We start from the raw sequence: 27,000 nt of genomic DNA, 5'->3' as shown, positions 1-27,000 counted from the left end.
TTATAAGAGGCTTTCTCTGTTCTGCGCTCCCAACTCTTCTTTTCCACACTGAGACAAAACGCAGAGCTTCCCCTTAAAGAAACACAAGTGACTGAAAGCAGATTACCCTGAAAGAGTGAAGTTTTTAAATATATATTTTCTTCCAGAAACAGGCCTATAAAATGTTTCCAACCTATCTATCACCCGAAGGGAATTTGAATTCATTCCTTAGGAACTTTTTAAAAAAGCAAAAGCATTAAAATGGCATTGAAATTCTGAACTTTAATTTTCTGCACTGTGGTGGGACGGTTGAAAGAAAGAAAGAAAGAAAGAAAGAAAGAAAGAAAGAAGAAAGAAAGAACCGTATGTTGCGAAACCCGCATTTTACGCGACTCAACAGAGACTAGAACCCAAACTCCGGACAATGAAAAGAAACGACGCGTAATTAAGATTTTAAGCAGATTTTGCGCCAGCTAAAATATTAAGATATATAATTTTAAAGCGTGCAGCGTATCCCTGTGGAAGTTAAAATCTCCGCTCGACTGCCAGAATCTCAACTTTTAATTCTGATTTTTGTACATTTTTCCCCCCAAAATAGGGAATGAACCCTGGTGGTCACGCGTTGACCCCTTTACACGTTACAACCCGCAAACCAAATCAGGCCAGGCGGGCTGCTTCTACCTGATCGAAGGGTTTTAGGGATCGAGCTTGCCTTTTCCGCCGAATCAAAGCGAGACCGCTGACGCCCCCACCCGAAACAATTTATTTAGGTGAAAATGAGTCCTCGTTAAATCAGCCGGAATGACTAGTACACGTTGTTGCGTTCAGGATCAAAGTGGATCAGCCAGTTTTGAGTACAATTACGTTTAGTTAATTTGTGGGCTACCACCTTGCGGGAAGCTATTTTAAAGTTATAATGGGCAGCAAATTATCGGAAGGAAATGACGAGGAGGGTAGGGTGGGGCGGGGCGGTAAAGGGAGCGCAGGCTGCGATCCTAGGCGCGCACACACGCACACTTTGGAGCAATTCTCATTCAACTCAGTAGGACTTCTTTCTGAGTAAACGTGTACAGGATCTATTAAACCATTACAGCGCTACTTTTTAAAAATACACATTGTGCATATATGTAAAGGTTGGGGCTCAAGCAAGAGTTTTGGAAGGATGAGGGTTGATTAAGACTGGTAATGAACTAATCATTTAATCATCGCATTATGATGATGATGATAATGATCCTCCACACCTATTTTTCAAATCAAAAAGGTTTCCACCAGCACTAGCCTGTACTACTGTGAACTGTAAAGGGGATTTTTTTAAAAAAAGCAAACAAATCAGCAACATTTTGGGTCAGATAAGCGGAGATGTCGCTACATGAAATCCGGAGTCAATAAACTGAAGGATCCTGGATCACATAGCCTTACTTGGAAGTAAGCACCGCTGAAGGAGGAGAGGAGGAAACGAGTGAAAGTGGTTGGGATCGGGGCGTTTAGGGACGAATTCGTTCCTTAGTAACTCCTGCACTTAACCGAAGCCACAGCAGGAAGAGCGTAAGGAAAACAATGAAGGGGAGGGTGAAAAAAATGCCACAAGCAAGCAAAGGGGGGGTACCTAGTGGTATTCACGGCAGGAACGAAGAATAAACTCCAGAAAGTCGATTAAAAGTCCCAACGCGCTCAAAGGGCTTTTACTATCCAAGGCGAGCACAGAATCGCAGCCTCAACGCCGCAATCCTCAGCGTGTCTTTTGCTCAGAAGAAAGCCCAATATAGCTTTGCAAGTTTCTGCAGGCATAGGATCGCAGCCCTCCCTCCTTCCCAATCCCCCCAGACACCCCCAAAGCGCCCAACTGTGGCAGGATCGTGTGATATAATAATAATAATAATAATAATAATAATAATAATAATAATAATAATAATAATAATAATAATCGCCTTAACATAAATAAATAAAAGAACGCCTGGTATGTTTCCCATTCGTCTGCACTGCCTGCCCATCGGGGCAGAAAGCACCTGAGAAGGGGGTCTTTCGGGGAAAAAGTTTGGGGGTGAGGAGAAACGGCGGACCCCACTTTCTGGGAAGGAAGCCCCTAGCGCCCCATGGAGACCCATACTAGCCTTGCTCAGAGTAGCCCCATTGAAGTCAACGGACCTGACTCCCTTAGGCCCGTCCATTTCAAAAAGCACCACGAAGGAAAGCCTCTCCCGATCTCCTCTGAGCAAGACTAGGAAGCCTGCCGCTTGCTTTTCGAGAGGCAGGGATGGAATGGCAGAATTGGAAGGGACCTTCCGGGGTCATCCAGTCCAACCCCCCTCCCCCCCCCCTGCGCGCGCAAAACAAGAAAGGGGAGGAAGGCGCAAAGGGGCTCTGACCTGCCGGCCTTGGTGACGATCATCTCGGTGCCCAGCTGGTTGAACTCGTCCCACAGCGCCTTCATCTCCAGCTGCACGTTGACGTTGGCCACTTTGGGGTTCTTCTTGACCGGCGCCTTGGCCGAGGCCGGCGCCGATCCGCCTCCGCCGCCTCCCCCTCCGCCGCTCTCGGGGGTGTCGGAGCCCGGCGGCTGCGGCGGCGGAGGAGGGTTGGCCCCGGAGCCGCCTGGGAAGGCGTAGCCGAGCTGCTGCGGCTGCTGTTGCTGCTGGCTGGCGTGGTGGTGCGGCGGCGCCGGTGGCGGCTGAGGCGGCGGGTGTTGCTGCTGCTGCTGCTGCTGCGCCGAGCAGGGCTCGTAGTGCGGCGGCTCATGCTGGCCGTACGGGTCCCCCGGCGAGGGCGAGAGGTGGTGGTAGCCGGCCGCGGCCGCCGCCGACGCGTTGAGGCTGCTCAGGCTGTTGGCCGTGAAAGCGGCGACGTCGCAAAAGTGGGACAGCTGCGTCAGCCAAGGGCTGGAGATGGCTGATATCATGCCGGAGGAAGAAGAAGAAGAAGAAGAAGAAAAGAGAGGGAAAGGAAGGAGGGAGGAGAGAGAGAGAGAGAGAGAGAGAGAACAGCGGGCGGTCAGGTCGATTGCTCGCTCGCTTCCCGGAGCTGCTCGCCCTCCTGAGGTAAACTGGGCCGCGGCGCCACAGCCGCCTCAATTTATAGCGCCCCGCCGCTGAGGGAGAAAGAGAATGGAGGCCCCTCTCTCTCTCTCTCTCGGTTGACTTGGCCTCTTCTCTTCTCTCGCTCTCTCTCTCTCACCTCCCCCCCCCCCTTTAAAAAAAAAGGCGCTCGGCCAAGTTCGCCTCAGCGCCGGCTAGCTCGCTCCTCCGCTTTCGGTGGCGCGCCTGCGCGCGCACCAGAGACTTTACAGCTTATCCCCGCGGCTGCTTCTCCTCATAAACGCGCCGGGGGGCTCTCCGAGGAAGGCCACCGCCTCGGCTCCGGCGAGACGCCGAGAGAAGTGAACGCCGAGAGAGAGAGAGAAAGAGGCCCAGAAAAAAAGCCCCTCGCGCTCTGAAGGAACGAGTTCCTTTTCTCTGGCGTTCTCTCGCTCCCCCGGCGGCGCGAGAGAGCGAGCGAGCGCTACTGACAAGAACTCCCTCAGACTGCTTCTCTCTTTTTTTCTCTCGCGCTGTGGCGCTCCTGACTGACTGACTGACTGACTGACAGACGGACTGAGTCATTCCCCCGGGGACTGGGGGGGGGGGGAGCGCGGCGGTGGAGAAGCCTGGGCGCGCGCGCCACGCTCTCCTATCTCCTCCTCGCGCCCAGCCCAGCAGGGGACGTCCCTCCTCCCACCGCCAAACTCTTTCTCCCCCCCCCCTCTCGCGCTTTGGCTTTTGGCCTCGCCCCTGAAAGGGAGAGGGCGAGTCAGCCAGCCCGGCCGTCAGTCAGCCAGCGAGCGCTGGCGGCTGGCTGCCCGGGCAGGGCTCGGCACCTCCGCCCCCCCACCCACCCTCCCTCCCTCTTCCTTTTCGTCCCCCTCATCTTTTAAACGCCCTGCTTTGCTTCCATTTTCTCCTGGCTTGGCTGTGAGGCGGCCTCTTTTCCCTCTCTCTTTCTCTCAGCAGAGGGCCTCCCTCTTTTCGCTGCCACCAAACCGGTTCTTACTATCCTCCCCCCTCTCCCTTCTTCTTCAATGGCGATAAAGGGGAGCCCCTGCAGGTAACGCGCGCGCGCTTTTCCTTGCCTCGGGAGCCGCGGAGTGATTGACAAGCGGGGAGAGCGCGCGCGCGCGCTTGGAGGGGGTGGGCTTTTCCTGGAGCTCTCCCTTAGCTCGCTCTCCCAGCTTTGATGCAAGCAAAAATTTACATGCAACCTCTTTAAAACCAAAACAAAACAACCCCCCCCCACTTACATCGCCTCTCATCCACCCCCACCCCCATCTCCTATTATACTGCAAATTAATTATCTGCATATTATAGACGTGCAAACTCATCCAGCACCACTGCAGCTTTCCTACCCATTCAGACAGGCTCGTTTTTAACCCAGGACCTCTGAAGCTTCAGCAAGCGCCGGTCCACAAATCTCTTAAGCCGTATACTGGAAGCAAAAGCGAGGGGCCTTATTTGAGCTCTTGACTCTATTTAAATGGCCAGGGGGACTCGGACAGGAATCCCCTCTCCACCCCGAAATTGTCCGAATTAGGCCCCCGATCTATATACAGTGTTGAATGAGGTTTACTGTCCTATATATGAGATTGCAGTATTAATCCGGATTGCGGGCTCGCTAATATGTGAACACAGTATTGGAGAGGGTAGGGGGATAAATTCACTGTTGCTAACCCAGAGCCAGATCACTGATCTCTCTAGTTCAATATTGTCCCCAATGACAGGCAGCGGTTCTCCAGGGTTTTAGAAAAGGAACATTCCCAACTCTACCTGAGATGCCCGGTACCTTCTGTATGCAAGACAGATGTCCTACAACTGAGCTATGACGTTCCCCCCAATGCTCTGCACGCTGGAAGGAATGAAATGGTATTGGTTTCAAGAAGAGGCATTATCATTATTATTATTATTAGATTAGTTTGGGAAGTTATTATTATTATTAGATTGCCGTGGGAAGTGCATTTCCTTGGAAGTCAAGTTCCAAGGAAACCACAGAATTATTCTGATTCCTCGGTTCGGATTTAAAAATAAAATTAAGATGAAAGTGATTCCTGCGGAGAATACTCACTGAAATCAGACTGAGTGGGCATATTTTCCTACACGACTCTTTAGATATCCTATTCAATGGAGTTTACTTCCTCTCAAAAAAATGTTCCTGTAAGAGAATTGGGTTACTAGAAAATTTGGGGAAAGTTGGCAGGACTCTACTGCCGAGGTTAAATCCCGCTATATAATGAAATAGCGAATATACAATATAAGTTTTATTGTTGTTTAAGAGTCAGTTCAAGTAAGTATAGTCTGTTTTAAAAGTAACCTTTAAAAAGCAACTTTTAAAAAAGTTATTATGGCTTATTTTAAGATGTAGTGTGGAAGCCCGTCATATTATTCTGAGCTATTCTTGGATACCTCCTCAAGCCAGAAGGTTTCATACTGGAGAGAGAGAGAGCCATGGAAGTGAACGGGAACCGCGCAGTACCACATCTCTCCCATTCACTTCCGTGGGGTTCCTATGGGTGACCTTTCCGCGAAGTTTAATTAATTGAAGTTTATTTGTATCCTGCATTGCCACCAGCTAGTTCTTCCAGGCGGTTTACAAACACGCGCTAAATCCATATTGCGTCCTGTGTTATTCGCTTGCTGTTTAGCACGGTGTTCTTGCTGCGCTGTAATACAGCATATAGCGTTTATTGCTCTGGTCGTCTGGATGAGCCCCCAGTCTCTCTTTCTCCCCCCCCCCCCACCCAAATGGAATATTTGAAACAGAGAATCCTCTCCGCCACTCTCCAATTAAACGCCTTTATTGATTTCAACTACCCTGTGGCCTTGTTGTAGAAAATCGCCTCCTGACTTTGAACCAGCCGGGGTTTTTTGAAGTTCTAAAACCATTGTTTTATACTTTCTATAAGCGCCATATGACTTCCTATACCATAACACTGCTATTTTATTTTCTTTCTAATTATTTGTATTTCTTCCAAGCTCTGTAATCTCGTGAATTAATTCCTCCCCGCCAAGGCTAACGCCCCGTTGCGCGTTGAAATGAACCGGGCTATCGCAGTGGAATCTAGCCCAAGTTCATTTCTGTGTGTTTATTTATAGTAAACTTTTTAAAAAAACTTAAATGGAACAGGCTTCCAAGTTAAGTGATTAAGATCTCTGTATATAAAATACAACCCAGTGTTTACCATATTTACCGGGAAGCAAGACTCAAACGTGTTTTATGTCAGAAAGTTAGCGTGATCCTGTGTGTATAATCTGCACCGTATATGGGAACCATCCGGTCATTCATTTATTCCGAAGTTTCAGCCATTTATTTTTTAAGTAAGTGTTAAGAGAAGACTTCACCTCTTGCCACTCAAAGGAACGGGACTTTAAAAAGTCCTGCGGTTAGATTTGCATTCCCTTGACTTTCCTTATGTAGAAGGGAACTATTATAGTTCCTTGTAAATTTAATAATTAGAATTTAATAATAATACTTATATGTCCGAAATACTCAACTTTCTCTTGTTCTTACAGGCAAATTAGAGAGAGCTTCTCCCCCCTCCCTCCAAACACACACGTGGTCCCTTCCTGACTGCGCTTCAATCGCTGCTAATAACTGCATAGCTCAGGGCTACTTTGCTAATTGACAGCGAAGCAGCACATTACAAGCATGTGCCTAACCTAGATTTACTATCGATTTGAGAGAGCCTGTGGTTTGTTTGTTTTTTCCGTGGGCGGTGGCTCCAGTTGCTAACGTTATATGTGCCACCCAAATGCCACAGATGCTTTTACTCGGAAGCCAACCCCACTGAGTTCAATGGGGCTGACGCCCAGGTAGGCTTCTGTTTCGGGACTCCAGCCCCGGTTACTTTTAGAGGAGAGTCGTTTTCCAAAGAAAAGACTCCGGGCGGGCGAGCAAACCAGAAGAGGTTGTGGTTTAGTTCCTAGATCGGTTAAACAAAAGTATGGACTATTTTATTTTTTTAAGAACCCCAAACAAAACTGCAATGTTTGCTGCTCACAGACCCATCCGCTCACACGGTGAGTTTAATGCTAAGTGACTTGGTAATGCTGCACAACATTCATCATAATAGTAATTATTATTATTGTCTTTAATTATTATGAATTATAATGGGTACTCCAAGCAGAACCCATTGAAACTAATGGGCATGACTAGCAGGTTCATTAGCTCCTTTGGGTCTACTCTGAGTATATCTCCGCTGGCTACAGCCCGGAGCTGGAGGATCCGGGGGCGCTTTTTGCTGCGGATCTCCATTGGGGAGGTTATATATGAGGAAGGGTCGTTCGTGGCTAAGCCGCAAACGGCATGCTCTGTAGGCAGGTTGCGCCCCAGTTCAGACCCCTTAGGATCGGGGAAAATCTGCGCCCCAGACCCCCGGAGACCCAGTGCCAGTAAGAAGAGTTTAGAGGGACCGCTGGTCTAACTCGGCAGCAGGCAGCTCCCTAAGTCCAGAAGCCCCCAAAACCCGCGTTATTCCTCGGTGACAAAGCGCCACGGAAAATAATATACGCGAAACAAGGCACATTTTCATTGCACGGAAGTTCCTTGGAGCAAGGGAGCCGGCACAGGGCAAGCGGAGGCGTGTCTACTCGGAAGTAAGCCCAGACACCTTGAATTCCCAGGTGTCGGCGTGCGCGCCGCAGAGGGACTGGCGTGCTGGGTTTTGCTTTGTTTGAGGCTGTTGTCAAAAGGTTTCCTTGCTGCAATACAGCCCCTTGGGCCGTCTCCGGGTCTCCGTGCGCGGCAGAGCTGGGTTACTCTAACCGGGAGAAGAGTATCCGAGCAAACTGTGCGAGTGTCCGTGGGCGAGATCCCCGGAGCTCCCTTCGCCCTTGACCTCTGGGTGCTGGCTGCGCTAAGCAGTGGCTGAGGGGCGCCACGTATTTTTGCAGACATCCCCTCTCCCCTCCCCACCAACTGATTTATTTAAAAGCAAATTTCTCGAGTCTCTTCGCCGCTTACCTTCCATGTCCCGGGTAACGGCGCTAAAATGCATCCTCCTCCGGGCGGCAGCAGCAGCGGCGGCAGCGGAGGGGCTGTAAGGTCTGCGCAGGCCCCCACCGACGGCGGCGGCGGCGCTGGGCTCGGAGTCCAGCGCAGCGACTGCAACCTCCTCCTCGTCGTCGTTGTCGTCGTCTTCTTCGTCGCCGCCTCCTTTTCCCTCGCGCTCAGCGGCTGAAATCAGAGAGGCGATACTGAACGCGTTGGCCTTGGGAGATAGGGGGCTCGCGTCGTCCATAGGAGGGCAGAGAACCGCCGAGCCCGCGTGGAAACGGCTCGCCCGTCGGGGAGGTCAGCGCGCCAGGGCCAGCTGCGCTGGGACGCGCGCGGCGCGCAGGGCAGGGGCCCGGCGGCGGCCCGGCGGCAGAAACTGCTGCGGGAAGAGAAGGAGCCGAAGGAAGTTTCCGAAGCGGCTCCCCCACCCCTCTCTCCTCTGCCCTGGCCCTTCCCTCCCCCCTCCCCCCCCTTTCCAGCAACCCATCGCCGTTCCCTCCTCCCAGCTGGCGGAAAGTGGCTCCGCGCGCCTTGGCCCAACCCGAAATCTCCCTCCTGCTCCTCCTCTGCCACCTCGCCCCCCCTCCCGCTTGCCTCCCCCCCCCCCAGCACCTCGGATCGGCAGCCGGCCTAGCCACGTTTACTCGGAAGTAAGCGCCGCGCCTGCTCAGGGAGGTTTACCTCCAGGTAAAGCGCTTAGGATCGAGTGGGAGTTTTATGTTCTTGCTTTCTCCACACATTTCTCCCGCATTCCTTCTTTTTCCCCAGCAAGGAATAGCTCAGGTAAATGCTCCTGGTTTTCCCTTTTTCCGGTTTCCCCTGGATTTATTGCGTTTATTTACACCACTCTCCTCCCTCCCTGGAGCGCGCCTTCCTTTGCAAGGCTGAGGGCGCAGCTCCCTTCCCTGTCGCAGAGGATTCCTCTCGCTCGCTCTGCGCACCTTCACCTGGGTGGCGATGCCACACGGACTTGTAAGGATGGCCTTCTGCCCCGCCGCTAATTTCGCATCCTCCGCTCTCCGCTTCCTTTGCGGAAACACTACCAGCCACAAACTAGCAAAGAAGAGAGCTATAAATTGGAGAGGATTGCGGCGGGGAGCAGTAGAGCGGGTAGACTGCGTCTCCTTCATTTTTCCTGTTCTCTTGCCGTGGCCAACAGAATAATAATAGCAGAAACTTTGTGGGGAGTGTCTGCCCAGGTGTGGAAGGACACCCCAGAATCACCACCAATTATTACGTATATAGGAGGAAGCAGCGCAACCCCCTCCCAGAGTGAGTCCAGCCTAGAAGCGAAACAGTCCGCTCTGCAGTTGCCCGAATCAAAGAAGGGGTTTTCTCGCCCCGCAAGACCTTGAGAATGAACAATCCCTTCTTCAGCCCGGTCTGTGGGCCTGCACTGAGAACGGTTTCTCCAGAGGTGCGTGTGGACAGATTAGTTCTACCGCGTTGTACTGCTTCGACCTATAAACAGGCCGCACTGTTAGCGGTGACCCCACCACACACAACGACAGACACAGTGGCGTAGCGTGGGTTGTCAGCACCCGGGGCAAGGCAAGTAATTTGCGCCCCCTAACCCGTGGCTTTGCGCCCCCTAACCCTAACCCCCAGATGTTGCGCCCGGTGCGGCCGGGCCCCCCTGCACCCCCCACGCTACGCCACTGGACAGACACACACGCTCCAATACACCAGTCCCATGCGCTACTGTATCCTCAGAAGTGCGTGCGCTTAGATCTCCCTCACTCCCAACAAAGCGCGCGTCGGGTTGTGCGAAGCCGCGTTTCACTGCAAAACTGAACGTTGCGTAAGACAGCAATTACAGCTCTATGGCAATTATGGTGAGGAGCCTTGATTCGCACCCCAAACCTCTCTTCCCCTCGCGCCGGAGATGTCATCACCGACCCATAATGTCTGGCTCGAGGCTTGGGGACGAGACACGTACCAGCTTAGTTTGCGAAGGATTGCCAGGGGTGGGTTTTATTTTTTGCGGGGGGGGGAATACCGCCCCAGATCCAAACACCACCTGCTTAAAAACTTAAAACACTTTCTCGGGGTGGGAATAAGCTTCGTAGAGACCTAGGCAGAGACAACTCTTTCCGATCCAGACTCAGACGTCCAGAGAGGCACGGGCCACTTTCGGTTTTTGAGGCCTCTAGCCATAATAATCTTTTTTTAAAAAATGACGACGGGGTGTGGGAGGAAGAAAACGTCCAAAAAGTGGATGGTTTGTTTAATCAGCTGATCTGAGAGGACACATTCACCGCGGTCTAATCTTGAGCCATTCCAACCGTTTTATTGTATTAATATATAGGAACACTTTAAACTATCTAATATGACAAAGCTCTATATTAGTCAACAACAAAGTCTTTGATCAAATCCCTTATCTGAATATATTTGAAGCTCTGAGCCGAAAGGATATGTCATTTTTTGGTTTGTTAAGCAAAAAAGAAAAAAAGAAAAAAGGAAAAAGTTATCAAATGCTCCCAAAATTTTAAAAAGTGTCAAAATTTGAGATTAAGGTTAAGAGCAAATGGGTCCCCCTTCCTAAAGCAAAATTACTATAGGAATGAAATATGAACCGAGTATGAATCGGGCTCTCAATCCCATAATTGTCCCAAACTCTTCTGCGTTAGTATGATTTTATACCAACAGTAACTGCGGAGTATTTATCCCTACCGTTGCATAGTATTCAGAGTAATCCTCTTACAATTAGTAGGGTAGTACAATACATTCTATTAAGAACGTTTACTTGCAGCTGGAGAATGCTTTAAGTGAGAAACCATAATAAAAAGAATTAGCAGTTCTTAAACAATGTTTCTATCTGGATCGAGAACGCTCTCTCGATGCAAAACGGTGATAAACCAGGATGGATACGGAAGAAGGAAGGAATTTTACATGAAATATCCCTTTGGGACCAAAGCTACAGTAAAAAGAATTATGGATCTTTTGTGCAATGCCTGACGCGGAATTCCGAGAAAGAAAGAAAACACTTTCTGGGTTCCAAACAATATAAAAGTCATAACTGTTTTGTGAAATCGCAAAACATTCCCAGGTGCTATATCTCTCGGGAGTCCAAAAGCCCGCGCGCCTTTTCTGGATAAAGAGATACATAATTTCTGGAGGTATAAAAAGGATTTTGTCCGGGTTCACACAAGTCTCCAGTCCTTGTCACGTGAGAGAGAGAGAGAGAAAAGGGAATAACTTTAGAGTTAAGCAATCAGCATTGGTTTCGAGGACACCCCGCCGCCGAAAAGACCCCCACCCACTCAAATCTTCGTGCCACGGGAGCCTTCGCTCGGCTGCGCACGTCTCGGATCCCTTCCAGGGGGCTGCGATCCTAACCGCACATGCTTGGGAGTAAGCCCCATTGAGTTCAGTAGGACTCCCGAGCGAGCTAGGCACAGAAATACACACAAATGCATCTGCTTAACTGGCCAGGTCACCTGCAAAGGCTGCGTTGGAGCGCCGTCCCCCTTTTCTCTGCTGCAACGTTAGAAGGCCAGACGCGGAGAACAGGATCGCTTTCCGCGGCTGCTCCCGGCGCAGCACTCCTGCAACCCGATCTCTCCTCCGGCTACAGACGAGCCCTTCCAAGTCCGAAGTGGGGGGGGGCTGGATGAGCAGACTTTGCCTCCCCCACTGCATTATACCCAAGAGACCCTTCTCCACATGAGAACCCACGGAAAAACTAAAAAATAAACCCAGGGCTAGGGCTAGGGCTCCTGGGATCTCGATGGGTAAGGCAGACACACCATCGCCGCAGGGTCAGGGAGCGTGTTGCGTGTTTTGCATAGAGACTGTCTGCAATTAACCACCATTATCATCATCATTAAAGGGAGAACCGCCAAGTGAAACCTCTGAATTGGCATTAATCAGGAAGTTCGACCGCATCACTCCTGGACTGAATCGCGACAAGGGCTTGGTGTTACGTTACACGTGCGAACCGGCTTCTCCGCGTTCCGAGAGACGCCTGTGTTATCAGCCACAACTGTCTGTAAACCGCCACCGGGAATCGCGGGATCTGTGTTCTGCTTCTGATCTCAATGTTTACAACTCTCTCCCCCCCACGCCCGAAAAAAAGCACCACTCTCATATGTACATATATTTGTAAAACAGAATAAAACTCCATCCATCTGCTGAAGTGGACTGCAACCTACGGAAGCTTCTGCCATCATAAATCGACGAAGTTTTCGAAGTGCCGCAAGGGTGTTCCCTAATAAGGAGCAAAAATATATATTTATGCAGCACATTTTTTACAAAAAAATACGCTTAATATTATGCAGGAGGACTTACAGTATTTGACATAAGCAGTCCTAGCCAAGTCAATGGGATCCCTATGGAGCCCGTAAGAAGTGTGCGGGAGGTTATCACGCAATGGATCCCTCGATGACCACGATCGCAAGGATATCCCTCCGTGTTTTCCAACTAAAGTCCCACTTTTGAATAAGCCGTAGAACATTGTTCCAGGTCACTGGGGGTAGGAAGAGAGGCTAGCTGCCGTACTTTCAACCGGTCCCGTTGATTTATTTGCTGGAGCTGGGTGTGAATTGTGCAGAAGGACCCCCAGGATTGGACGTGTAAGCCGCCTTGAGCTCCGGGATGGAGGAAAAGACTGTTTGTTATAAATAGAATAAACAAACGAATAAAATTGTGTTTTTTTGGAAGAAGGAAAAAAACTTCAACCACGATTCCGTACTTTATAAAGCCGCTTTTATATCAGTGGGACATATTTATGCGTAACTGTCCCATTGGAATAATAATAATCCTTGGCCTTTTGACTGGAAAGTGCGTTTACAAGATAGTTTCAGAACAGGTGATGATCGAATAATGCCTTAAGAAAATAAGAGCTCTAAATAAAACGGATTTATTTGTCTTTCTTTCCTTCTTTTTTAAAAAAATACAAATCGTGCCTGGGTGTCTATAATTTTACAATGATTCTTCCCCCCCATCCAATGAATAAACAGCACTTTTTACAACACTTTGCCCAGATTTTTTTAAAGAAAAGTTTGAAATCCCTATTTTAGGTCTCCCTACCATGAATGACAAAACTCACAACTCTCTTGATTAATCCACCGCTTGAAGAAGCAAACCACCAAAACCCACTATTTGATCTTCCTATAATCAATTTCAAATCCCCAGTATCATTCTGTTGTTATGGCTGATTTTTATGACTCATAATAATAGCAGTGTGTCATTTAAATCGCATTAATGCTTACCTCATTTGATATCAACAAAAATAATATTGCAGTAATAATAATTTAATAATGAACAGGACTGGGGAAGCGGAGGTGAAAAACTTAGTGTTCAGCTAAGTCCTACTTAGAAAAGACCCGCGAGAATTAATGGACCTAAGTAAGTCCTGTCCATTAACTTCAACAGGTCTACTCTGAGTAGGACTAGCATGCAATACCGCCCACTGAACCTGACAAATTGATCCTTAGCAATAACCCCTTAGAGTTTGCCCACAAGACTTACAACCTTATATACATGTCTTCTCAGAAGAGTTCTGTGGCACTTACATCAATTCTATAGGCACTGACCTTGAACTCAACTAGACTCAACTAGACTTATGTAAGATATATGAGGTGGTGATGTCTGGGGCTTTTTAAAGGGACCCCTGGAAGTTGGCTTTTGAAAGTGAATCCAAAAAAAGCTGCATTTTCAGAAGGTGGACAATCAATGCTGTGTCTCTTCTCTGTTTCTTCTCCTCAGTGGTAATTTGCATTGCAATGTGTGTCTCCCAACCACCCAATGTCTGCAGCTCTGCCTGCAGAAGACCTGGAGGAAATAGGTCACTATGCTTTTATTCCCATTTTACAGATGAGGAACTAAAGTTGAGAAAGCCCGATTTTTCCTTGCTAAGCCCCATCCCACCATCCACTACTATTTATCTCTCCTGCACTCGATGGCTGTCAATTCACTCCCATTCAGTCCTATGTATCAGAAGGAGGTCCTACTGCATTCAACAGAGCCTAATTAAAATGAATGTGCCTTAGGATTGCTACCTGAAGCTATGACCTGACTGTGCTGTGTATGGCCTCACAACACATGCAAGAAATTCCTTCTTGTTGAAACCATTAAATGAGCGGTGTGCACTAGTGAAAGAGCTCAGAGGGAGGAGCTAGGGTGACATGTAGCAATCATGTGAGAGAGCTCTGCTTGGGAGGAACACTGAATGCCACCCGGCTCCATCAGGCATGGATCGCTGGAGGGCAGTTGTGACTGGCACCCTGGTAGGATGAGAGGCAAGGACATTAGCTGTGCCATGACATTGCGGCATGCCACACGTGCTCTGTGCACCCACAGTGTGGAGCCCAAGTTAGCACTACTGACACCACCCTTCCTTCAAGCAAGGCAGATGCTCTATCACTAAGCTATGGCTCCTTCCCCAAGAAAACCTCTTGATGTATCAAGAACACATCTCTCTGTGTGTATAAGGCCAGAGAAGTCCTAGAAGGTAAGTGAAGAGTTATTTAGAAATCCAGAACCTAACTGACATGTGTCTATCTATCTTATGTGTTCTTGGAAATCTCAAAACAGCCAGATTCCAGGGGTTGCAATTCTATACATCCATTTAATAATTAATAATAATAATAATAATAATAATAATAATAATAATAATAATAATAATAATACTTTATTTATACCCTGCCCATCTGGCTGAGTTTCCCCAGCCACTCTGGGCGGCTCCCAATCGAGTGTTAAAAACAATACAGCATTAAATATTAAAAACTTCCCTAAACAGGGCTGCCTTCAGATGTCTTTTAAAGATAAGATAGCTGCTTATTTCCTTGACATCTGACGGGAGGGTGTTCCACGGGGTGGGCGCCACTACTGAGAAGGCCCTCTGTCTGGTTCCCTGTAACATCACTTCTTGCAATGAGGGAACCTCCAGGAGGCCCTTGGTGCTGGATCTCAGGCTGAACGATGGGGGTGGAGATGCTCCTTCAGGTATACAGGACCGAGGCCTCAATGGGACTTACATCACAAGAGATGGTTGGCTCTCCCAATCAGGCATCTCTCAGATTTACAACCTCCTGGTTGTAAACATACTTACTAGGGTTCCTTGCGTTGAAAGGTGAGATATTAAATGTGCTAATATAAAACAAAGCGAAACAACAACTTTGCCACTGGATTCCAATACCCTCCCCCCAATGTCTAGTGGTGTGTGTCTACTATTTGATTAGTCCCAGATGACTGTGTTAAACTGATAGGTGAGTATGTAAAGCATGGTCTGACTGCACTTCTCAAATGTCTGGAAGTCGAACCCTTTCTCTGAAAGCTGCTGAACAGGTTTATGGGGAAGACTTCGGATAAAGCAGTTTGTGGATTTTTGTGGTTATAACCCAGCCGGTTCAGAATATGTCAAGTAAAAGGCCTCTACTGCCATACCTGATAAATTAAACATCATCCTAGATGCTAAGAACATAAGATCAGGAAGAAAAGCCCAGCTTATCCAGGGTCCTGTTCTTACAGTGGCCAATGAGAGGCCTATGAGAAGATACTCCTAAAGAAGAAGAAGAAGAAGAGTTTGGATTTGATATCCCGCTTTATCACTACCCAAAGGAGTCTCAAAGCAGCTAACAATCTCCTTTCCCTTCCTTGCCCACAACAAACACTCTGTGAGGTGAGTGAGGCTGAGAGACTTCAGAGAAGTGTGACTGGCCCAAGGTCACCCAGCAGCTGCATGTGGAGGAGTGGGGAAGCGAACCCGGTTCACCAGATTACTAGTCCACCGCTCTTAACCACTATACCATACTGGCTCTAAACAGAACCTGAACACCATCCTTGCTTCCTGGTGAGTATGAGCAACTGGTAGTCAGAGGCATACTGGAGGCAGAACATAACCATTATGGTTTGTAGTCACTGGTCACCTCATCCTGCATTGATTTGTGTAATCCAAGCCATGCAAGTTGGTGGAACATCACTACATCCTGTGGAACGCTGTAGTGTAGACTAGGTGTGGGGAACCTTTTTGGCTACACAGACCAGATCCTCGTCTCAGGATTTGCTTCCCAAGCGAAATTTGACAGGTGGGTGGGGTCACCCACCTGTCAGTCAAATCACCTGTCAGTCATGTCACATCAGCCCTGCCCACCTCTCAAAATCCTTTGCACAGTCAGCTGGAGGTTTGCAAAAGGGCTTTCTACGGCAGTCCTGGGCTTGCATGCACTCCCACTCTGGAGGGAGGCTCAAGCCGGAAAGTAGGAGTGCGCTTTGCAAAAGTGCTATTTGAAGCAGCTCCTCGCTTCTCTCTTTCACTGTGCGTCCATAGAAGGGGAGAAAAGAAAGTCCCGTCCATCAGCAGCTGGCATTACCAGTGCTGTCAGCTGATGGTCAGGTGTGCATGTTTTAAGGGAAATTGTCCCATGGGCCAAACTGCACACCATTGTGGGCCAAGACTGGCCCTTGAGCCTGAGCATAGCCCACTACCCCATCTGCTGTAGTCTGATTTCCTGGATTCAGGCAATTCAGGAGTGCCTGAATTGGCAGGGATTTGGACTAAAGCAGTATCGTTCAAACGAGGGTCTCCAGATGTTGTTGGACTACAACGCATTGTGGATTTTCAGTCTGAAGTCTTGCAGAAAGAACAAATGCTCTTAATGAAAGATGGTGTGATTTGCACCTGGCAATGTAATCTCAGGCCAGCAATTATTGTATTAGTCAAGTCGTTGAGAAGTTCTATAAAAATAAGGACTGTTTCTTCAGTTTCTCTCCCCCCCCACCTTTGCTTTTTTAAAAACAACATTCTTTATTATTTGGCACATTTTGCAACATACCAATGAAAAATCTGCTTTGGGCTTCAAAACCATTGCCAAAATGAGACACCCTCACCCCTGGAGGAGATTTGATATCTTAGGGAATAAAATCAAAGTGTTTGCTTTCAGGATAGGAAGTTCACTCTTATGCTTGGGTTTCTAGCAAGTTAACAGGAGTGTTCTTAAACAGTATGCTTCAGTCTTGGGGTTCCAGGAATTGTTGGACTACAACTCTCATCATCTCCAGCCAGCATAGCCAATGGTCATGGATTATGGAAACTGTTGTCCAACAACATCCGAGGACCCAAGTTTGAGGAACACTGATTTTGGTTACCTTTGAGGTCCTTTACAATTACATTTCTCACCACAATGGTAACCTTGAATTGACCAATTCAGCCAACATCCTAAATCAGTGTTAAATTATAAACCGCATAGCCAGGGAGGGGATTCACAATACAGTGGTACCTCGGGTTAAGTACTTAATTCGTTCCGGAGGTCCATTCTTAACCTGAAACTGTTCTTAACCTGAAGCACCACTTTAGTTAATGGGGCCTCCTGCTGTTGCCGTGCTGCCGGAGCACGATTTCTGTTCTCATCCTGAAGCAAAGTTCTTAACCTGAAGTACTATTTCTGGGTTAGCGGAGTCTGTAATCTGAAGTGTATGTAACCTGAAGCGAATGTAACCTGAGGTACCACTGTAGAGACTGACACGTAAAAAACAGTTTTATGAGGAAAGATCAACAAGCATACTTTGTTAGAAAATCTGGGCATCCTTTAAACCAGGACTTAACCTCCTGAACTGTTTTTGGTGTTGCTGCTCAGTCATCAGAATCATAGAACCACAGAATCATAGAGTTGGAAGGGACCACAAGGGTCATCTAGACCAACTCTCTGCAATGCAGGAAACTTTTACCCAATGTGGGGCTCCAGCCCACAACCCTGAAATTAAGATTCTCATGCTCTACTGACTGAGTTATGTAGGAGAGGTCTGAAAAAGATGTTGAAATATAAATTCTTACAAAAAAACCAGAAGCATTTTTACTTGGTATTATAGGCCAAGACATTAATAGGCAAGGTGTTAAATTGTTCTTATATGCAACAACAGTGGCAAGAGTATTGTTAGCCCAGAAATGGAAGGAAAAAGAAATTCCGACGAAAGAAGAATGGCAGACAAAATTAATGGACTATGCAGAATTGGACAAAACGACAGGAAGGATTCGAAACCTGCGGGACCAGAGATTTAGAGAAGATTGGAAGAAGTATATGAATTATTTGAAGAGCAACTGTAATCAACAAATTATGCTAGTAGGACTACAAGAAGTTTTGTAAGGAGAAATATACGAAGTGTTACAAAGCGGAAAAATATAGAGATATTGGTTATGAGTTTGAAATGTAATAGGGAAGATAAGAAATGCATACTGAGAGATTAGATTGGAAAATTTTCAGACAGGACTGATGAAGTCAAAAAAAGTGAATAAGATGTAAAAGTATGTTTAAGTACTGTTGAAAATGGTATGTTAAAAAACTAATAACAAGATATAGATATAGATATAGATATATAGATATAGATATAGATAGTATAAAGAGTTATGTAGGAGAGGTCTGACATTGTCTAGAAAAGACTAAGGGTTTCTGTTCTGTTCATATGTAAAGTGTATTTTAGAAACACAGGAAGCTGTGTTATATAGAATTAGTCATCTAGTTCATCTAGAAACATAGGAAACTGTCTTTTTTCTGATTACAGTGGTACCTCGGGTTAAGTGCCGTATTTTTTGCTCTATAAGACGCACCAGACCACAAGATGCACCTAGTTTTTGGAGGAGGAAAACAAGAAAAAAAATATTCTGAATCTCAGAAGCCAGAACAGCAAGAGGGATCGCTGCGCAGTGAAAGCAGCAATCCCTCTTGCTGTTCTGGCTTCTGGGATAGCTGCGCAGCCTGCACTCGCTCCATAAGACACACAGACATTTCCCCTTACTTTTTAGGAGGGAAAAAGTGAGTCTTATAGAGCAAAAAATACAGTACTTAATTCGTTCCGGAGGTCTGTACTTAACCTGAAACTGTTCTTAACCTGGAGCACCACTTTAGCTAATGGGACCTCCAGCTGCCGCCGGAGCACGATTTCTGTTCTCATCCTGAAGCAAAGTTCTTAACCTGAAGCACTATTTCTGGGTTAGCGGAGTCTGTAACCTGAAGCGTATGTAACCTGAAGCCCATGTAACCTGAAGCGTATGTAACCCGAGGTACCACTGTATTGATTCACCAAGCTCAGTACTGTCTGACTAGCAGCAGCTCTCCAGGATTTCAGGGAAGATTTTCTCTCCCAGACCTATTTGGAGATGCTGGGGATCAAACTTGGGACCTTCTGTACACAAAGCAGATGCTCTGCCATTGAAAACTACAGCCTTTCCCCTAGCTCAGTATGGTCCTCATTGACTTCTTGTTGGACTCCGGTGCCCACCAGCTGCAACTAGCACAGTCAATGGTGGGGGTTGATGGGAGTCCAATGGCATCTGGAGGCCACAGGCTCCCTATTCCTGCACTAGACCAACAGGCCTAACATTTCCCTCTCTGCTTCACCAACCTCTGGAAAGGAGAACTGTGTTAGAACATATAGTCACAAACACCTCCTTACATATCCTACCCGCCAAAAAACTGAGCACCTTTGAAAACCCAAAGCTCCCGTTGAATGTAGTATGGTCCATGCCTGAGCATTTGTCATAAAGCCTAGAGGCTCAGTGCAGCTGATAAAATATCCTCAAGCTTGTATTTATTGATTAAAGCTTTTGTATCCCACCCTCTCTTGGGATGCGGGTGGCGCTGTGGTCTAAACCACAGAGCCTAGGACTTGCCGATCAGAAGGTCAGCGGTTCGAATCCCCGCAACGGGGTGAGCTCCCGTCGCTCAGTCCCTGCTCCTGCCAACCTAGCAGTTCGAAAGCATGTCAAAGTGCAAGTAGATAAATAGGTACCACTCCGGCGGGAAGGTAAACGGCGTTTCTGTGCACTGCTCTGGTTCGCCAGAAGCGGCTTAGTCATGCTGGCCACATGACCCAGAAGCTGCTCCCTTGGCCAATAAAGCGAGATGAGTGCTGCAACCCCAGAGTCAGCCACGACTGAACCTAATGGTCAGGGGTCCCTTTACCTTTACCTTTATCCCACCCTCTCACAAAATATCAGCTTGGTGTACAGCCCCTTAACAAACCTTTATAAGGCAATGCGGAACAATCAGTAAAAGATCTGACTGCTCAGGAAAGCTTTTACACAATTGCATAGGCCTGTTAGTATAAAAAAGTTTTCAAGGTACACCTGGCAGTCAAAAGCAAGGCTGCCTGTCAAGTTTCTGCTGGGACTGGCACCACCAAACGCTTGACTTCTGGTTGAGGCCAGTTGGGTTTCTGTAACATGGGGGACAGCTAATAGCGCTCATCTGGATGATCCCAGTGATTGGGCTAGAATATCTACAGGCTTAGTTGTTCCTTAAAGTATCCTGGACCCAAGTTGTTCAGGGCTTTGTATATAAATGCAAGAGACTTGAACCTGGCCTGATAACTCACATGTAGACTATGATGTCCCATGTGTGAGGATGTGCAGCCAAAATCACAAATGCATGATTGCTAGACAGTCACAGAGAGGGGCAATGGCACCATGGAGTTTTAGAACCTATGTAGAGGGGACTCTGATATCATACCCACAAACCTGGTATCTCCTTCTTACTGTCACTACACATTATTTTATGTACCTGCAATGGGGGAACTATGGACTGTGGATATTTGTAATGTTTAAGGATTATTGTCTGCCTGATTTTCCACACTGTAACCGTTGAAGCCTGGCAAGACCTTTGATGTGAGTAAACCTTGCATTTTCTTGTTCACTTAACAGCCTGAGAGTGATTTCTTTCTTAAGAGGGGAACATAAAAAAGGGAGAAGATAATCAAAGTCTGCTTAAAGCACCCTTGGATATTCTAATTGTTCTAGAAGGTTATGCAAACTTGTCCCAATAACTTCTAAAGATAAGCGTCACATAGATGGTGATTTTTAACTCTGCGGAATTAGGCATTTGCTTTCTCACGCAAGTGAGAAAAAGGAAGGATAATTACAAAATAAAATATTATCTCCTACTCATCTAAATCCAACCGGCATCCCAAACGGTGCCTTAACCCCTGATAGACATCTGGCTGCTTCGTAAACAACGCTGAGTTTATAGAGCACCAATACATACTTGGAACCTACAGATTTCATCTCTGCAGAGCATCTAAAAAACAAAATGGCTCCAACTCCCAGGCAGTGGCGTAGCGTGGGTTGTCAGCACCCGGGGCAAGGCAAGTAATTTGCGCCTCCTAACCCATGGATTTGCGCCCCCTAACCCGTGGATTTGCGCACCCTAACCCTAACCCCCAGAGGTTACGCCCGGTGTGGCCGGGGCCCCCCCTGCACCCCCACGCTACGCCACTGCTCCCAGGGAGCAGATGCTACACACTTTAATAGGATGGGCACCATCCACAGTAGGAGCTGTCAACATAGTGCTCACTAGATGCTGTGAGGCTACCACCCCTTAGTATTGGCTATGTTGGTTAGGACTGGTGGGAGCTGGAGTTGAACAGCATCTGGAGAGTGCCACATTGGCTATTCTCCCATATTGTCACATTGTGGAAGAGAGCAAAATATCTTCACATCATGAGCCAGACAAAAACTGGACAGATCCCTACAGAGGAGCCAACCAAACAAATTGCCAGCCCCATGCAAATCGGGAGCCCAATCTACATTTCATCAAAGCTTGGCTAGGATGGAGTGTGGAGGTTGAAACCTGTTCTCCTTATCAAGGTCAACGGTGGGACACCAGCTCCACTCACCACTCCCTTGTTTTTCCCATATGCCAAGCCCAAACCAAAACACCCCCATGATTGCATCACTGCTTCAGCTGTTCTTAGGAACCAAGGGTGTAATAATAAACCTCACCATTGCCTCTGAAGACAATCGAGCATCAAAGACTGTCCAGAGTTCCTGACTCATCGGGAAGAGGGAAGAGTTTGAATCGGCAGAGAGGGTGGAGCAAAGGTGGAGGCGAGGAGATCTATGGAGAATCCTGGAAGGGATGTTGGAAGTCATCTAATCCAAGGATCTGCTCAGTACAGTATAAATACATATTGCAACTTTATCTTCCCTGAGAGATGACTGTCCTGAGTCTAGTTCAGGTGTGGGGAACCTGCAGCCCTCCAAATGTTGCAGAACTACAGCTCCCATCAGCCCTAGCAAGCATCTCATATACATAGCACCCTTAAAAAGCTCCGCATTGCACTTTCATAATAAATAATAGTAAAAAAAAATGTTGCTTAAGATCTTTTAAGCAAAATAACCAATAGACATTTCCCAGACTCAAGCTATTATTATTATTATTATTATTATTATTATTATTATTATTATTATTATTATATACCCCGCCCATCTGGCTGGGCCTCCCCAGCCACTCTGGGTGGCCTCCAACAAAATATTAAAATACCGTAATACATCAAACATTAAAAGCAATTTGTTTTTGTGTGTTTAAAAAGTCTCTTATCATAAAGCTGATACATAATAACTGAACCCTGTCAGTAGACCGGTACTCGCAAGCTGTCTGTGGACAAACGCTGGCTCCCTCGGCCTGAAAGCAAGATGAGCGCCACACCCCATTGTCACCTTTGACTGGACTTAACTGTCCAGGGGTCCTTTACCTTTTCATAACAAATGATTTGGTGTGCGTGTCTGGGGGGGGGTGTACATCTAGGCAGAACAATCAAGAACCTAAACATATTGTGTAGCTTAGAAGGAAGACTGATTGAACTCAATGGGATTTACTTCTAAATAGAGACACACAGAATTTCCTCACCAATGCCCTCCTTGTTGATCTGCAGAGCCTGAAAATCTGCATCCTATTTTGTGATATTTTGTCTGGCCTAATAAAGGCATTGCCTAGATGTTGGCCAACAGCTGTATTGCTTCAGTTAACTTGAATTAATAATAATAATAATAATAATAATAATAATAATAATAATAAGTCTATGGCTTGCTGGTTTCCTCAGTGTCACTACACTGGAAGGTAAGGAGCAGGCGAGTACAATACTGTCTGCACATTTTTCCTTGTGTCTGTCTTAGTATCTAGAGGATTACTTAAAAAATAAATCACACACACCATGAAAACATCAGAAAAAGGGTTTGCATTCCCCAGACCCCATCACTGGCCCCAGAGACCACAATAAAAATATAAAATGTTGACATCTCCACCTGTCTGAGCATTGCATAAGTTGAAAGCAAAAACGAAAGCTAGACTTAACTCTCCAGTTAAACCAACAGGACTTTGTAAAACCAACGAAGGCCGTAGCTCTGCTAAAACAGTGCTTTCTACGTAAGGCTGGGAGACAGTCCCTACCTGAAACCCTGGAGTGCGACTGCCGGTCAGTGCCAACAAGACTGAAGTAGATGAGCCAGTGCTCAGAATCAGTATAAGGAATTTCCTATGATACTGTCCATAAGAGAAACACGGTTGCATCCCCTAGTACAGGCTTCCTCAAACTCGGCCCTCCAGATGTTTTTGGCCTACAATTCCCGTGATCCCTAGCTAGCAGGACCAGTGTCAGGGATGATGGGAATTGTAGTCTTGAAACATCTGGAGGGCCGAGTTTGAGGAAGCTTACCCTTGTACAAGAAAGGCCCTTCCTTGAAAAAACACCCTAGTTCTTCTGAACACTCTATACTTCTATAATTGGGCATTTCTTACAATATCATGCAGGTGGCCTTCAGGGCAGAAGATGTCCATGCTAGATGATGACACCACACAGGCTGGTGAAGTTCAAAGAGGGAGAGGTGTTAACAGCAGGCTTTCGCCCAGCTAAACACAGTAGCTGCTCTATCAGTTAAATTTGCATACAAGAAAAACAAAACACTGCAATAGTTCTAAAGCATAAAACATAATCCTTTTGATGATAGCTTATGCAGGTGTGTGTGTGTGTGTGTGTGTGTATCGCAGCCCATGCCATCTTAAAAGTAGCTTCCTGCTCCTTGCTCCAAGGAGAATCTCTCTCCTAAAATTCACTTGCCACCTGCAATTTATTAAACCCTTGTATTAAAAATAATAGGAGAAAAAATTACATCACCCAATTAATTTTGGGGACATTTCTTCAGTTGGTTCATCTGCCATGAATCAGCTAAGTTGCTGCAACACCAATAATTATAAAAATGTAATTGCCTCTGGTGAAGAAAGAAAAAATTGATACACAGACACAATGCTACAGATCCGAGGCGTAACTTTTTATTCTTCTCCAAGTAAAGGATACTGTTTTTAGAATCATTGCGAGCAGAATTTAATCTTAGCTGTTTTAACAGCTGTCCAGTTGTTGTTTTTAATGCAAGGCTTTGTTTTGTGATGTGTGTGTGTTTGTGTGTGTTTGTGTGTGTGTGTGTGTGTTTCTATATTGACAGTGAACATAACAGCTGTAACAAAAAGAGACAGTTTTGCAATTGATTTCAGTGGGATATGAATTACAGACCAAGTCATAAAAGGTGGCTGATTTAAGATAGGTTTCTCTACTGCAGTGGAATATAAGCAAGAGTTGCAGCCTTCCGCCATGTAACATGTCAAGTGCTGAAACATTCTCTATGTGAATGGGAATTAACAAATTATTGTATGTATAAAAGTGGGACAGATATTATTATTATTATTATTATTATTATTATTATTATTATTATTATTATCCAGGAAAGCTTATCCTACAATAATTTTGTTAGTCTTTAAGGTGCCACATGAATCTTGGCTGCAAAAGACTAACAAGGCCACCCCATGCTACTACCAGTTTGCTACTAATAGTAATGGTAGAAGCTGTCTGGAGCATTTTAAAATCTCCAAACCCTTTTTAAATTTTGCAATCTGTTCAGTCTGAAATATATCATTGGCGGTGCCGGCAAACGAGTAGACTTTATGTATTTTGTAAATAATAAGTAAACACTGCTATCAAACTCCAACATAGAGCAAATTTGCCAGAATCTTAACTTGAAGTTCTGGAAGACCCATGTGTCTCGACTGTTCTTTGATTATGCAGGCGAAAACTTGGAAGGAAGAATTCAAGTCTTATTCTAGTTACTTACGTACTTTTTAATTTTTGTTACCCCACTCCCCCCCATCAGTATTTAGCCAACGGTCTAAAACATGGGTAGGCAAACTAAGGCCCAATCACCTTCTCAGTCCGAATCAGTATGTTTTACATGAGTAGAATGTGTCTTTTTATTTAAAATGCATCTCTGCAGTGGTGTAGCGTGGGTTGTCAGCACCCGGGGCAAGGCAAGTAATTTGCGCCCCCTAACCCTAACCCCCAGATGTTGCGCCCGGTGCAGCCGGCCCCCCCTGCACCCCCACGCTACGCCACTGCATCTCTGGCTTATTTGTGGGGCCTGCCTGGTGTTTTTACACGAGTACAATGTGTGCTTTAATTTAAAATGCATCTCTGGGTTATTTGTGGGGCATAGGAATTCGTTCATTCCCCCCCCCAAAAAAATATATAGTCCAGCCCCCCACAAGGTCTGAGGGACAGTGGACTGGCCCCCTACTGAAAAGGTTTGCTGACCCCTGGTCTAAAACCATATTTTTGAAATTATTTCCAAAGGACTCACTCAATAGGATACATTTTCCAGTAGGTGACTGAGAACCCTAGGCGAACTATTTAAAGTTGCATCCAACGTCACACACCAAGTAGACCCATTGAAATTAATAGGCACGACTGGTTTGGGGCCTTTAATTTCAATGGGTTTATCCTTAGCTGAATAGCTGAGCCTTACTGATTTTGATGCTTCGCCGTGCACATCCCTAAGGCTGGGGCGGGCAGAGTAGACATCATTATACTCAGAATTATTACTATTACATTGACAAAGCAGAAATAGACCCGCGTCATCCAAGTCAGAAGATGCACAAACTCTCCCACGGAATTTGGGAATGATTTATTTCCTCCGAAGGCTGCAATCCCATGCCTGCTTTCTTGGGAATAAACCCCCTTGAATTAAAGGGGGACTTCTGAGGAAGACATGCACAAGATTGCACTTTGCCCCCCCCCACTTTCCTCCAGAAAAAAAGAGGAGGCCCTCTTAAATCTCCCCCCAACATTTTAACTGGGGTCAGGCAGGAAAGACACCCGAGTTGATCCTCCTTGTAACTGTAGAGCCTTTAAATGGGGATCGCTCGCAAGCGTTCCCTGGGAAAGCGGGCCTCGTTAATGGAGAAGCAGGCCACGCGTGTAATCCCTGGATCAACACGGCTCGCTCTCTGTGTTTGCCACCACCGGGGCGGCAGGAATGGGGCGTTCAATAATCACCTCCCCTTTCGGCAAGCATTCACGGAGCCCACCGTACACAGAAACTCCGTCGGGGAACCTTAGCCCCGGGACTTATTGTCCTAACGCCCCTTTGCAAAGCTTTAGACCAGGAGTGGTTAGCTTCCAAGAGACTGAGATCTACTCAGAGAGTTAAAAACTGGCAGTGATCTACCCCCTTTTGGGGGGTGCAGGTCAAACATGTAGAGCTTTTTTTAGGGGAGCCAAAGTTTCTGGGCTTCTTTGGGGGGAGCCAGTGATCTGCCAGCGATCTACCTCAGACGTCCACTGATCTACCAGTAGATATCGCTCTACCTTAGATCTATATTCCTTCAGCTATATTTCTTCACCGGGTGGTCAACCAACTCTGCTGTTTTCGGGGGAGTAGGGTGGTTGGGAGCTGGCTCATTCCTCCGCTTTCTGCCCCGAGGGGATCCCTTGACTGTGAATAGATCCACCGGGATGAGGTCCCGGATCTATGTTCCCCAGCAAAAGGCTACGATTCGAATCAACCGTGCGCTCCAAGCGCAGCCCTAACCGGCTGTTCCACAGATTTGCTTATTTCAGTGAGGCTTCTCTTACTTATGTTTTACTCCCGAGTATACCTGCGCTGGATTATCGCCGATTTAGTTCCTCCTTTTGGATTGTAGGGTGGAGACGTTTTTTCTTTTTTTAAGCAGGAACCCAGACAGTGTTTACTTCGCGCGTCTGGTTCACCTTGGGTGCTTGGCTAAGGGAGTGTTGGAAGGATTTAATGTACCTTTAAATGAGCCTTCCCTGAGCCAAACTAATCTCTCCCGCCGCTCTCTCAAGGTAATTGAGCATATAGGGATGTTAACCATTTCCTTCCCGCTTTAGAGCGCCCGGGTTTCAGGTTACCGGACCCGATTCTGGAGGAGGAGCCGCGTTCTAGAGTGT

The 27,000-nt window shown here is 46.9% G+C and overlaps 1 protein-coding gene and 2 long non-coding RNA genes across 6 annotated transcripts in view; all 3 read right to left on the bottom strand.

Moving 5' to 3' along the window:
- TBX1 (T-box transcription factor 1) overlaps positions 1-9,480 on the bottom strand; it is a 50,122-nt gene extending 40,642 nt beyond the window's left edge. The window contains exons 1-3 of one of the 4 annotated variants that reach the window (XM_082203213.1): positions 8,677-9,480; positions 7,963-8,175; positions 2,346-2,865 (exon numbers count right to left, since the gene is read on the bottom strand). In XM_082203213.1, the coding sequence (XP_082059339.1) occupies positions 2,346-2,865; positions 7,963-7,996 (554 nt within the window). In that variant the 5' untranslated portion in view covers positions 7,997-8,175; positions 8,677-9,480. Of the gene's footprint in view, positions 1-2,345; positions 3,142-7,962; positions 8,316-8,676 lie in introns of those variants that run through there. The other 3 variants (XM_082203211.1, XM_082203212.1, XM_082203214.1) reach the window with 3 other exon arrangements.
- The window catches only part of LOC309521217, a 57,190-nt gene extending 47,625 nt beyond the window's left edge, over positions 1-9,565 (bottom strand). The window contains exon 1 of the long non-coding RNA XR_014214574.1: positions 9,502-9,565. This is a non-coding gene — a long non-coding RNA (uncharacterized lncRNA). The remainder of the gene's footprint in view (positions 1-9,501) is intronic.
- Positions 9,566-18,335: 8,770 nt separating this feature from the next.
- The window catches only part of LOC309521203, a 192,729-nt gene continuing 184,064 nt past the window's right edge, over positions 18,336-27,000 (bottom strand). The window contains exons 2-3 of the long non-coding RNA XR_014214560.1: positions 18,999-19,780; positions 18,336-18,485 (exon numbers count right to left, since the gene is read on the bottom strand). This is a non-coding gene — a long non-coding RNA (uncharacterized lncRNA). The remainder of the gene's footprint in view (positions 18,486-18,998; positions 19,781-27,000) is intronic.

The sequence above is a fragment of the Podarcis vaucheri genome, assembly GCF_965113315.1.
Source record: "Podarcis vaucheri genome assembly, chromosome: 16".
Taxonomy (NCBI): domain Eukaryota; kingdom Metazoa; phylum Chordata; class Lepidosauria; order Squamata; family Lacertidae; genus Podarcis; species Podarcis vaucheri.
Note: the sequence above shows the minus strand (reverse complement) of the source record. Positions and strands in the feature narration are given on the sequence as shown.